Below are 13,320 nucleotides of genomic sequence, written 5' to 3' on the forward strand. Positions count from 1 at the left end.
CACACAGGCACGGGGGAGATCATGCAAACTCCACACAAGTGGGGCCGGGATTTGAACCCCGGTCCTGGGAACTTCGGGATAATGAAGACTCGTTCAAATGTGAATCATGTGACCGAACAGCCGGGCAATCCGGTTGCGCTTTCGTAGTCCGTGACGTCACGTGACTAAGAAAGCGTAACTGCGATTGGCTGGGTGTGCGGTTCTGACCTGAAGTAACCCTGCCTGGTTGCACAGACGGTGAATTTTAGTCAGTGAATTTTAGCCGGTTGAATTTCAGACAGCGAATTGTAGCAACTATTGAAAATGCGATCACTTTACATTTCAAATTCAAATCCCGGTGGCACTAATTCCCTTCCATACCGTTGGACGCGGTTGCCTGCATCCCTAGCGAAGAGCCGCGGCGACGCTGTCCGTTCCCGCCCTGTTGTGACGGGCTTACAGTTGTGCCTCCGGCCACGTCTCGGTCTATCCTCTGCCTTGTGGAGATGAATGCGAAAGTGGATGACGGTGATGCATGAAGTTTGCCGAATTAGTGAAAAAACGAGGGAAGAGGTCGCAGCAGGGGATGCGAGTGAGTGGGTCAGGCACTGGGGGTGGGGCCGGGAACCCCGGACCTTACTCGCCGCCAGCCTGGGAAGCTTGCGGAAATGTAGAAAATGTGGCTATTGAAGGGAGGAGGGGCATTGGTGGAGGCTCTTGCTGGAATTCTACCTGGAATTCCTCCATTGTTTTGTGCGCTTTTGTTTTCCCCTGGTCTGTTCTACACCGTCCTGCATTGTGGAATCGGTAAGCTTTCTGCCTCGAAACGCTCCACGTTCTTTACCCCCGTCGCCGCTCGTCTCTCTTGGGTGTTTTGCCCGCCGTCCCCTTCCTCCTCCCCGCCAACAGTGTGCCGACTGAACTGTTGTCCTGTATTTATCGAGGCCCCTTCTCAGTGCGTCAGAATGTGCAAAACAGAAAAATCGTCACTGGTTCACGTTGATTCAGCTCTACGGGGGAGGTGTCTTTTTCAAAGTCATTTTTATACTATATATATATTTTTTTTTATAGTCATTTTTGTCCGACTCATGTCCAGTGTTTTTGAAGCCTCTCAGCTTCTTGCAATGGTGTCGCATGTATTTCTTGTTTTGAGACTGACAACCAAAATATTTTATTCTCAATTTTTCATTTTGCCATCAGAAAAAAAAAAACTAACCTAAACTTTGAAAAAAGACAGAGCATAAATTGTTTTTCAAACTGTAAATAACAAAATTAAAAAATATTTTAGCGTTCAAGAGTGCAAGTGATAATTTCCTTGGCCCTTCACCTTGCAATCTGAACTCTTCGACAAATTGGAGGTTGAAACCCGGGTGACTCTAGTTACTGATTTTTTTTTTTTTTTTTTTGGAGCCTCAAGCTGTATTTAAGATATGGTACAAAACTACGGTTTTGGGGGCACCGATGTTGAATGGACCAAGAAGCGTCAACCGCCAAACTATAGCCCGACTGGGAAGAAGTTTATTTAAAAAAAAAAAAATGCTTTCAGTAATAATTTCAGTCAAGGAGTGTTTTCAGATTTAGAATTTCCATGTGCAATGGTACTTTAAAAATGTGAACGTCCCAAAGGTCCTGAAATTTGGATTTCACACAAAAACTTTAAAGACGGCAACTGACGCATCTCAATCACTGAATGAATGAACACAACTGAATTAAAGGTATGCACCTGCAGTTTTTTTTGTTGTTGTTGTTTTGCAATTTTAAAACCATTCTTCTTCTTTTCCTTTCGGCTTGTCCCGTTAGGGGTCGCCAATACGGGTCATCTTTTTCCATCTAAGCTATTCTCATGCATCTTTCTCTCAAACACCCGCAGTCCTCATGTCTTCCCTCACAACATCCATCCACCTTTTCTTTGGTCTTCCTCTTGCTCTCACTTCCTCGGCAGCCCCATCCTCAGCACCCTTCTACCAATATACTCACTCTCTCGCCTGTGGACATGTCCAAACCATCTAAATCTGCTCTCTCGAACCTTGTCTCCAAAACATCCAACTTTGGCTGTCCCTCTAATGAGCTCATTTCTAATCCTAGCCAACCTGAACCTCAACATCTTCATTTCTGCCACCTTCGGTTCTGCTTCCTGTTTTTTCTTCAATCCGTACATCATGGCCGGCCTCACCACTCTTTTATCACGTTTGCCTTTCATCTTAACGGAGACTAAAACCGTAAAAAACCATGGTGGTCGGGAAATTATTCTCATTCATTAAAATTTGCATGATTGAGATGTTTATGTCAGCGATGTGTGCGCACAAAGTGATGAAGAAAGAGTTGTGAACAGGTTCAAGCCGCGACACCAACTGACTGGATTTCTCTTTTCCTTTCTCCGACTGGAACAATTCAGCACAGGCCCGTTCCCCTCTGCTCACATTTTTTTCTGTGAGATGAATGTTAAGTGGTCATCTCGATGCCTTCCTTATGTGCGACTTTGTGAGTCGCCCGTGGCTTCGGATTCATGTTGTTTTGTGCTTCTCATGGCTGCCTCTCCGCCGCTGTCTTTCCACACACACACACCGAGGACTGTCTTCTATCTCTCACGTGGTTTATGCAAGATAAGTTTACATTACTCTTATTGAGGAACCGGGCTTTCCTTTGTGTAAGTAATCGTTATGTCCTTGTGTGATTATATTTAAGTGGGATGATGAATGTGAGACTGAGAAAAGGAGGTAGAGGAAGCGGTAAATAAGGAGGGAAGAGTGGTTGTAATGAAGCGGCGACACCCACAAAAATTCACAGCGTGCCGTACCATCCAGCTGTTACTGGTTGCGCGAGGCTCGGTTGCCACAGCAACGCAACCCTTTGCGCCTGCTCAAGGTCGTTCATCCACCGCTGAACTGAGCATCATGCAGCACACGCTGTGGGGATGCTTGCTAGAGGAGGGAGATGGAGATTAAACTGCTTCGAAGTGACCAATGGAAAGCGCTTCAGTGACATGTTGTTCACGGACATACACGACGGCACCCTCCACGTACCCCCCCCCCCCCCCCGATACACACGGGGTTATTTTTGTCAGTAAAGCAATGAGCGATCGCTGGACTGTTGCCTGTGTAGGCTTTGATAAAATATTTAGGTGGTCAGTTGGAGAGAGACGCTGGTTTGGATTTGTGTTTTTTTTTTTTTTTTTTTTTTTTTAAACATTATCCTTTTTACCCAACCCCCTTCAGTTTTTCTTTGTTCCTTGTCTTTAAGGTCTATAAAACTCCTTTCCATATTTCCTGTCATCCTTTACACATTAATGACCACAACCTGTTACAACTAAGTGTTGGCATGAATTTGGTTCTTGACATTTTGAAATTTGAATTTCAATTTTATTTGGATAAAAATTTAAATGATTATATGCCGCCATGATTTTATATATATATATATATATATATGTATATGTAATTATGTTGTGAATTAACAATATAGTCATTGTACATGTTAACAACACCCGATCAGTGACTAGGCTGGATTTGCCCTCGACAGTGCATTTATGTTCAGTAGTGAGGAGACATTTACAAAGATTGAATTCTGCGTGGCGGGACGGTGGATCAGCTGGTAAAGCGTTGGCCTCACAGTTCTGAGGTCCCAGGTTCAATCCCCGACCTACCTGTGTGGAGTTTGCATGTTCTCCCCGTGCATGCGTGGGTTTCCTCCGGGCACTCCGGTTTCCTCCCACATCCCAAAAACATGCAACATTAATTGGACACTCTTAAATTGCCTTTAGGTGTGACTGTGAGTGCGACTGTTTGTCTCTACATGCCCTGCGATTGGCTGGCAACCAGTTTAGGTTGTACCCCGCCTCCTGCCCGTTGATAGCTGGGGTATGCTGCAGCACTCCCCCGACCATCGTGAGGATAAGTAGCAAAGAAGATGGATGGATGAATTCCATGTATAAAAAATGTAATTTGTTTTTTTGGGCCACATGGAAAGGGTCCATTTTTTTTAGACGGACCAGTTCTCTAACAATGCGCTCAGGTGTCTGTCAGTTCGGGCTTTTAAAAGAACCCGGAGTGGGAAAACACAATCTGTCCTGTCTGCATTTGCCCCAAGCAGAACCAATGAAAAGGGGCTGTAGTTGCATGTTTCTCCTTGCTTTAAGCTAATAGACGCTTGTTAAATGGGTTTCTCACAGGGAGGTGTGTGGCTTCAAAAGGGGGTGCTCTGTGTTTTTACTTGTTTTCTGTTGTAAAAAAAAAAAAAAAAAAAAAATGCAGCCCCAGTTTAAGCCTTTTAGCTGTCCGTTACGTGCCCAAAGACACACGCACACAAGAACATTTACACGGCAGAATTTGAGGTAAATGTTACCAGATGCAGCTCAGCGAGGCAGCGGCTTCAACTCCGCCTGAACCCGTCCATTACGTGACCACCACCTCAACTCTGTTCACCCCCATCCTGCCTTCCACTCTGCTACCACTTCGCCACTATCGCTCTGCCCCTGATGCACATGCACATACTTTTCTTCTCACGCCATTCATCCAATTTCTTGTGCTTATCTGAGGTCTGGTCTCAGGGGCAGTAGCTTTAGCAAGGAAGCCCAGACTTCCCTCTCCCCGCCCACTTCCTCCAGCTCTTCCGGGGGCGATCCTGGGGGGCGTTCCCAGGCAAGCGGAGAGATATGGTCTGTCCAGCATGTCCTGGGTCATCTGCGGGGTCTCCTCCTTGCGGGGCGTACCTGGAACACCTCAACAGGAAGGCGCCCAGGATGCATCCGAATTAGATGTTCGATGTCTGGCTCTACTGATGCAATACCGAGGCCACCGAACTTGACCCCCTCTTGCCTCAGCTGCACCTATAAATTCTGTCCACAAAGGTTATGAACAGAATCGGTGACAAAAGGCAGCCAAGTCCAACTGTGGAAAAAAACACTGGTAGTCCAGGGACACAATGGCCAATATTAGGGAGTACGGCACCCCATATTCTAGAAGTGCCTCCCACAGGACTCCCCAAGGGACACTGTTGAACACCTTCTCCAAGTCCGCAAAACATATAGACTGTTTAGGTGAGCTCCCATGCACTCTTCAGGACCCTGTCAAGGGTGTTGAGCTGTTTCAAGACCAGGACAAAAATCACACTACTCCTCCTGAATTTGATATCTCACTTATCAATGGACCATCCTCTCCATCACCCCTGAACAGACCTTACCAGGGATGCGGAGGAGTGTGATCCCCCCTGTAGTTGAAACAAAGCCTCCAGTCCCCCTCTTTAAAAAGGTGTTTTTTAAAGGGGCCCACCAACCTCGTCTGCCATTGCTGAGACAGTCCCTGATGTCCAGGTGATGTTGCAGAGGCGTGTCAACCAGGACAACCCTGCAACATGCAGAGCCTTTAGCAACTCCAGGCAAATCCCTGGACCATTGCCACCAAAAACAGCCTTTTAATCATCTCTGTGACCTCAGCACCACAGATAGGAGAGGCTGCCTCAGAGACCCCAGACTCAGTTTTCTCATGGGAAGGCATGTTATTTAACCCTAACCCTCTCATTCACAACAGTCTGGACCCTTTCCCCTCACTTGAAGGCAGAAGGAGTCTACCTTATCCATCGGGGTGAACCTGAATGTACTGGTGGCGAGCTGGAGTTAATAAGGATACCCACACCTGCTTGGCGCCTCCCACTGCGGGGAACTCCAGAGTGGAATCTGGTCCAACCCCTCTCAAGAGGCCAAGCCGTGTGTGGAGGCAAGCCCAACTATACCTAGTCGCTTCTTTTCGGCCTCATAAATCAACTCTTTCCCAGCCAGAGAGGTAATATTCGATGTCCCTAGAGCAAGTTTGTCGCCGGGAATTGGATCATTAAGGTCCTTGCCTTCGACCACCACCCAGCTCACACGGCAACCAGCCCCTCCCACAGGCAGTTATCCTACGGTAAAGGAGTCACTTTCAGGCTGTTCCTGGCCAGATCCAATGGCTGGAGGCCCGGCCACCAGGCACTCTCATTTGAGATCTACCTTCAAAGCTAATTCTAGAGGGGGGCCTCGGTGACTGACGTCCAGACAAGGGAAACTCATGTGCATTTATTTTGTTATAAGAGTTTTTGAAGCTGTTTATTTTTGTCTGGTCCCCCACCTAAGGACCTGTTTACAATGGGTGATGAAGCCCCAGACAATTTAGCTCCTAGGATCATTGGAACACACAAACCCCTCCACCATGATAATATAAATGTAATAATATAAAGGCAATATTGGTTGACGTCACAAATATCCCGCATGCAAATAAAGAATTTATTATTATCAGCCCCATTTTCTTTTTCTGGTTCCAACCTGGAACAGAGTAAACTGCACAACTGCAACAGAATATAATGAGGTTGCATTCATTCATTCATTCATCTTCCAGACCGCTTATTCTCACGAGGGTCATATCGTGCTGCAGCCTATCCCATCTGACTTGGGACCAGAGGAGGGCTACACCCTGAACTGATCGCCTGCCAATTGCAGGGCATATATTAAATGAATATTCGCACTCACGTTCCCTCCCCAGCCTTCCATTTTCTTTTCCTTTTTTTTTTTTTGTTTTGCACGACAATCTTGTTAGTCCTGTGAGATCTGAGATGTAGTAAACAACAGTGACAGTCTCTTTGAAGGAAGACTGGGACAGAATATAAATATTGATTTGATGCAATATGAGAAAAAGATGAACTGATTTTGTCCTTGTGGATCTTTTTAAAAGCTATGGTTTGTCTTTCTCAAGGTGATTAATCCAATTCGGGCGTACTTCTGTCCATTCCATACATTTTGACAAAATGGTTATGTTTTTACAGCGAGACAGATGGAGTGCTCCAGAATGCACCAATTTCAAAATATGTGAGTTCAAACTGACAGCTTTATTGTTTCTGTGGACGCTTTTGCCCGTTTCGTCTCTCTCTTTCAATCACTGGTATTGATCTCAAGTAGGTTTGATCAGTCGTTTCATCTGGGTCCAATTTAAAGAATAACGTTGTTGTGGATGTTGTTGCATATTACGATATACATGATCGGGATTTTTGCAACCACGGGTTAAAAGAAAACATCTCAAGATGGAGCAATGTGTATTTAAATGACTTGTTCATTTTCTGTATGGATTTTTGTACGATCTACTGAGTAACAGTATCTTTCAAAGTGTTTTCTGTCTGACATTTTAGAGAAAAGGTAAAACAATGACCTCTAGGGTTTTTTTTAAGGATTAGCTCCTGACATAAATTAAAGTTTTCAGTCTGGTCAAACAAACGTTCACACATGGAAGAAATATTGGTTGTCCGATCCGAGTATCCTCAAAAGGGTCACGGATCTTATCCCAGCTATCTTTGAGCAGGAGGCGGCGTACACCCTGAACATGTTGCTAGCCAATCGCACGGCACACAAAAACAAGTCTCGTTACGATTTTGTGCACACCTTACCTTACTGGTGACACTGTTCGCATGCGTGCCAGCAAGCGGTTTAGCGTTTGTATAAGCTACCACATGATGTACTCTATTTCTGTTATGTATATTTTTTAGCCTTGTCATGCGTCTTGTGGCGGCTCACCGAAAATATCGGACTCCCAATAGTTTTTTTCAATCTTGTCGGTGAAGAAACATGTCGTCGACGTGGGACTATTTTGCATTGCCTCAGAGTAGGGGTCGGGAACCTTTTAGGCTGAGAGAGCCATAAACGGCAAATATTTTAAAATGTAATTCCAAAAGAGCCGTCCAATATTTTTAAAACTAAATACAAGTGTATTTGTGCATTTTATGTAAGACCAACACTTTAAGAGTACTATAAGTCTCTAAATTCATTTCAATAACATAACAATGTTGCTAACCAACGATGACGAAAGTACTTCTGTCGTCCGTTTCATACGTCATTACATTAAACTTCATGCAGCCTTTGAGACATCCGTTATTCATGAACGTAGGTTGGTCTTAATGTTTTTTGTTTTTTTTTTTAAATGTGAAAGACTTTCCATACGCATACTGTAGGTAGAACCAAACATTGTCAGTACAGCAATATTCACACACCGCAGTGTGTGTGGTATGTGAAGGGAAGTGCATTCCAAGTTTTCACAATCAGCTGGTCTGCAGGTTGAATTTTTTTCATTCCTCCCCGTTTATGTGCGCTCTGCAACAATGCTTGCTGACAGAGGCATGTCTTTATGTAAAAAAAAAAAAAAAAAAAAAAAAAATTCCGGTGGTGGGCAGCGCATAAGCACTTTATCATTATAAACGACATTGATAGGATGCGTAAGGACTGTAACATTTGTAATTATGAGTGTACCCCTTTAAGAGCGGAGAGGGGGGGGCTGTGCAAGGTAAACTAGGAAGAAGAGTGTATGGACCAATGGTGTGGCCATGCAGCAGGTCTTTGTTAGAGAAAGTCACGTGTGGTGCCAAAATGTAAAAAAAAAAAAAAAAAAAGTCAGGCTGATGTCTTTTTTTGTTTTTTTGGGGCCACGCAGTCACGCGATCCACCAGATCTTCCTCACAATCGATCACGATGGACACGTTAAGCACCCCTGCTGTGTACAGTATGTCATTATGAGGGCTCTGCGAGCCAGACGCAACCACCAAAAGAGCCACGTGTGGCTCGCGAGCCATAGGTTCCCGACCCCTGCCTCAGACCAACAACACGAGTTATTTGCACCACTGAAGTACGTCAAGGGGAATGTCATCTTAGTCCTTCAATACAGTACACCGACACGATTTACAAAAGAAGGAGCATGCCGCGTTCAAACTGTCTAGGGTAAGAAGAAGAAAAAAATGGATAAAGGACACAAACTGGAAAACACCAGTCCTTATCGCCGGAACAGTTTGAATGTTAGTGTTTCATTAAGAGTATTTGTTCAAGTAATTTAATTGCAATAAGTTAGCACCCATTATTTCTGTCATCATGTAATGTTGATTAGACTCAAACCTATGGCAGTGGCCATTCCTCAAAGGCTCCGCAAAGGTCATTAATGTTTTAACTTTTGTCTCAGGTGATAATACTCATGTTAGAGAATACTTTTAAGATACGCACTACGCAGTGCATAAATGTATACAAAAAATGGGCAACTCCTGTAAATAGAAACATTGCTCCATCTTGCGATCGGAGATCAGTTATGTTTTTTTTTTTTTTTTTTCTTTTTTTTTAAACAGGCTGATCAGCCCCAAAAATCCTGATCGTGTAAAGGCCTACTTTAAACAACAAAAGATTGACAAAGCGGCAGACTCGGACACCGTTTTCCCCCTCCTGTTTGAGACTCTGTGCCAGACCAGCTCGCTCCAGTTTTCGCACATATCTTCAATAGATCTTTGGAACTGTGTGAAGTCCTTTCCTGCCTCAAATGCTCAATGTCAGGTAGGGTTGACGCTATTGAATATTTTGAGTTGATTCTCCCGTTGATTGCTGATGGTATAATGGAATAATAATAACTGACCACCCTCACTACTAGAAATAAAAAAAAAAAAAAAAAGAGAAAATACTGCTGACATGAATTTTGTTTTTATTTATGAAGGATTAACAAAAACCTTAAACTGCGCATGTTGGTACTTAGTGTATGTTTTAAAATTAGTCTGCAGAGAGCGCATAATACTAAATGTAAATGGTTAACAAACATGATAACATTAGCTTGCAAGTGATTACCATTTTAGGTCAAAATATTTACACACATTTACATTCAAGTGTCTTAAAAGTCGCTGAGACCCTTCTTTGTTGATTTGTCAAAGTTAATCATTCACCCACAACTGCGTCCCTCCGGAATAAATATTTGTGTGAAACGTGTTTTGTGTCGACCTATTTTTGTGTCGACGTAAACCGAGTTAGTCGATTTTATTTATTTTTCTTTTCCTCCCTCCCTCTACCAGACCTAAGGTCAACAAGAATTTGGCAAAGCTATCTTGTGGTTCGGGAGTACTGGAAGTGAGATAGCTTTTGTCCCTCAAGCTGTTTAAATTGCGTTGAATTTCTAACAAACCATTTACTACTTTAAAAAGAACTGCATTTTGTAGTAAAATATACAAGACAAAGCAGCAAGAAAAATATTAGACCAGATTTGTTTCGTCAGTGTTTATTTTTTATTTTACAACTAAGGGTACATTTGTTTGGGGAAAAATATCATGATGAAAACAAAAGTAGTTCATAATAATTTAAGAGATGTACTCATGTTTCATAGTTTTCTTGATAGTAACCGAAATAACTGGGAATGCAATATGGCTTAAGCCTGTCAAATAGGACAAAGTATTAAGGAATTTGATCCATTTTTGTATTATTCAATATATTCTTTAGGTACTGGTAATACTGGATATCTTTAGTGGTAACAGGAAATAAAATAAGAAAATGAAGAACCAAAGTGGTCTAATAATTTTTGTATGACTGTATTAGATTTTTTTTTTTTTTTAATGGCTGGCACAATATTGAACTTTGCATTTTGAGTAGTTTATCAGTAGTTTGAGATCATTTGTTTCATTTCTGTGATTCTACAACCTGAAGTGATGATTAAGTGCACAGGCACACATTCCGTAAAATGAACAAAAACTGAGTATGCCTACTAATTTGGAATGCATAGTCCTCCAGGTGCTTACACAGAATTGCTTATTGCTTGTAGCAGTCCCTCACTCCGTTAACCCACAAACGCCTGAAATATCCACCTTTCTCCATTTACCAACAAAGAGAACACAAAGGGAGTGGATGCTAAGGTGGAGGAACGAGTGGATGGAGGGCAAAGCAAACAATAATCAGAGGGAGAGAGAGAGAGAGAGAGAGAGACTGAAGTGGGGCAGGGGAAAAAAGAAAACAAGTCGTTAATAATTTACTTGCAGGTCGACCTTTAACTCCCGCCTTTGGTGTTTAGCAGAAAATAGCGTTGCACCGGGTATTGTCTTGTTGGGGAAACTGCCACATGATCTTACTGAGTGAGTGTCATTCATGTCCAAAGCACACATCATTAAATTTGGGGGGGAGCAGACTGTGATTATTACTCAAAGCTCTCAAAATGAAATCCTTAACACATTTTAATATTAGTGATAAGTGGCTTCATATATTTGCCCCTCTCAAAGGCAGTGTTGCTTACTCAAAACCTGCGAGGAAAAATGGCAAGCAATCGTATTTGTTTTAGTTGTTATTGGAATGGTTGGACAAAAAAAAAAAAAAGTGTAATCAAGCTATACTGCAGTCATGAAACTTTCCATTAACCTCGATCACAATCTCATCACACACAACTCCATTCAAATCTCCTACATTAATGAAAAAAATGCTGCTTCTTGAAATTTTCCGTCAAACTTTTTTTATTTTATTTTTTTTAGTGCGTTAGGGCGTTCCGAAACACAGCAAACGTGATAAACAAAGCAACCGTAAGCAAACATGACAAACAAAGCAATTGTTAGTCGATATTAAGCATAGCACAAGAGCATTAAAAGCAAAATAAGAGAGCAACTATGAGATACCTTTATGTACAATTAATCCATTTAATCCAACACCCTGTAAAGATGTATGTACAAGGACATAACCCCGTCAACACAATTGCTAAACTCAACAGCTCAAATAGTATTGTCACATGCTTCTCAAGGCTTAACGCTTTTGACATTTTTCAAACCAACCTTTGCTTGCCGATAAGTGTCGTCCTCGAGGGAGTGAATCCCTCATTGCAGCTTGAAGTTCATCATCACACAGTTCTCTTCCTTATGAAAAGTTATTGAAGCTGTTTTACGGATGTTTATGTAGCATGCTGCTGATTCCCTTTAACCCTTCCCATTATATAGTATACGTACTGAATGCCAATCTGTCTTTTTTTGGGTGGGGTGGGAGCGCGATACATTTGTTACAGACCCAAAATTTAAGTTTTTAGTTTTTTTGTTTTTTTTCCATGGGTGTATGGTATAAATTAACATGCAACATAGAAATACACTCTGTGAAAACCTGTGATTTTAAAGCAATAAAACGTGAAAATACTGTAAACATAATTTATTGATCATTAACATCCACCCACCCATTTTCTGAGCTGCTTATCCTCACAAGGGTCACGGGAGTGCTGGAGCCAACTCGGCTATCAAAGGGCAGGAGGCAAGGTACACCCTGAACTGGTTGCCAGTCAACTGCAGGGCACATGGAGACAGACAAGTCGCGCACTCAAAATCGCACCTAGGGGCAATTTAAAGTCTCCAGCTAATTCATGTTTTTGGTATGTGGGACAAAAATGGAGTGCCCGAAGAAAACCCACGTAGGAACAGGGAGAACATGCAAAGTCCACACAGGTGGGCGGGGATTTGAAACCCGGTCTTCAGAACTGTGAAGCCAAAGCTGTAACCAGGTGCGCCACTCTTCCACCTGGTCATTAACATTATTAATTAATTTCATTATCATTATTGGTCATTAAAGGGAGGTGTCACGGTTATGGTTACTGAAACCAAGGAAAGCAAGCCAAAAAACGTAGAGGACCCAAGTGCAGAATTAGCAGAAATTATACTTGATTTTCAAGAACAAAGCAACTAAATGTAACAAAGAAAAGCTTAAACCTACAATTGGAAACAACGCATGGCTGGTGATGTAACTGATGTGACACTGACATGAAGAAACAATGGACTGACAAGAACTGAAAGAAACCAGGGAGCTGAATACACACAGAGTGACAGGACAGCGAGGAACACCTGGACAAGACACAAGTGGCCGGAGGGAGCTGACTGGTCCACACAAAGTAAACTGAACAAACTGAACAGGTGGACACAGCGAACAGAATGTGCACACAAGACATGGACAACAGGAAAGCATGGAAAAACTAAATAAACATGAGGAACTTCTGATTGAGGTGTATTTTTATTCTTTTTGGCTCTTTTCTAATTCATCGGTTGAATTTGGCACAGTAAACTGATTCAGGGGAAATTGTCTTTTTCTGTTCACCCAAAAATAAAAATGAAAAATCTGAAAGTGGGACACCACATCGTCATTCAAAGTTGAATTGCCCTGTTGGCCAATTTGATGCACCTTTCGTTTGATCATTTGATTAATTTTTGTCGTTTTTTTTTTTTTTTTTTTCATTGCCTTGCCCGCACCATCACCTGCGTGCGCGTTATTTTTTTTTGTCAGTCTAAGAAGAGCAAAAATACAACAAAGATGTAACTTTGATGGGATTACCTACCTTTTCAGTTGCATTGCGTGACACACAGTCGGTGACGGTTGCACAATGCAAGTGCTTCCTCTTAGCAGCATCCTAATTTCGCACCTTTTAACACTTTAATTATTGCGAAAAAGTTTTGTGCCTTGACATCGCACTTACTTTCGAATTTATAAATAACGCGGCACTGATGGCTGCATCTGTATTGGCTATATGTTCGGCGGAGGGATTTCGGCCAAACGAATGCATGCATGTCGAGCTATTTTCCCGCGAT

The 13,320-nt window shown here is 42.6% G+C and overlaps 1 protein-coding gene across 11 annotated transcripts in view; it reads left to right on the forward strand.

Moving 5' to 3' along the window:
• The window catches only part of LOC133512970 (nuclear receptor coactivator 3-like), an 89,419-nt gene that overhangs the window by 4,143 nt on the left and 71,956 nt on the right, over positions 1-13,320 (forward strand). For 7 of the 11 annotated variants that reach the window (XM_061843096.1, XM_061843124.1, XM_061843152.1 and 4 more), the window contains exon 2: positions 9,097-9,298. The exons of the other annotated variants lie outside the window; for them this stretch is intronic. In XM_061843096.1, the coding sequence (XP_061699080.1) occupies positions 9,285-9,298 (14 nt within the window). In that variant the 5' untranslated portion in view covers positions 9,097-9,284. The remainder of the gene's footprint in view (positions 1-9,096; positions 9,299-13,320) is intronic. 11 annotated transcript variants of the gene reach the window in all.

This window comes from Syngnathoides biaculeatus, chromosome 2, assembly GCF_019802595.1.
Source record: "Syngnathoides biaculeatus isolate LvHL_M chromosome 2, ASM1980259v1, whole genome shotgun sequence".
Lineage (NCBI taxonomy): Eukaryota > Metazoa > Chordata > Actinopteri > Syngnathiformes > Syngnathidae > Syngnathoides > Syngnathoides biaculeatus.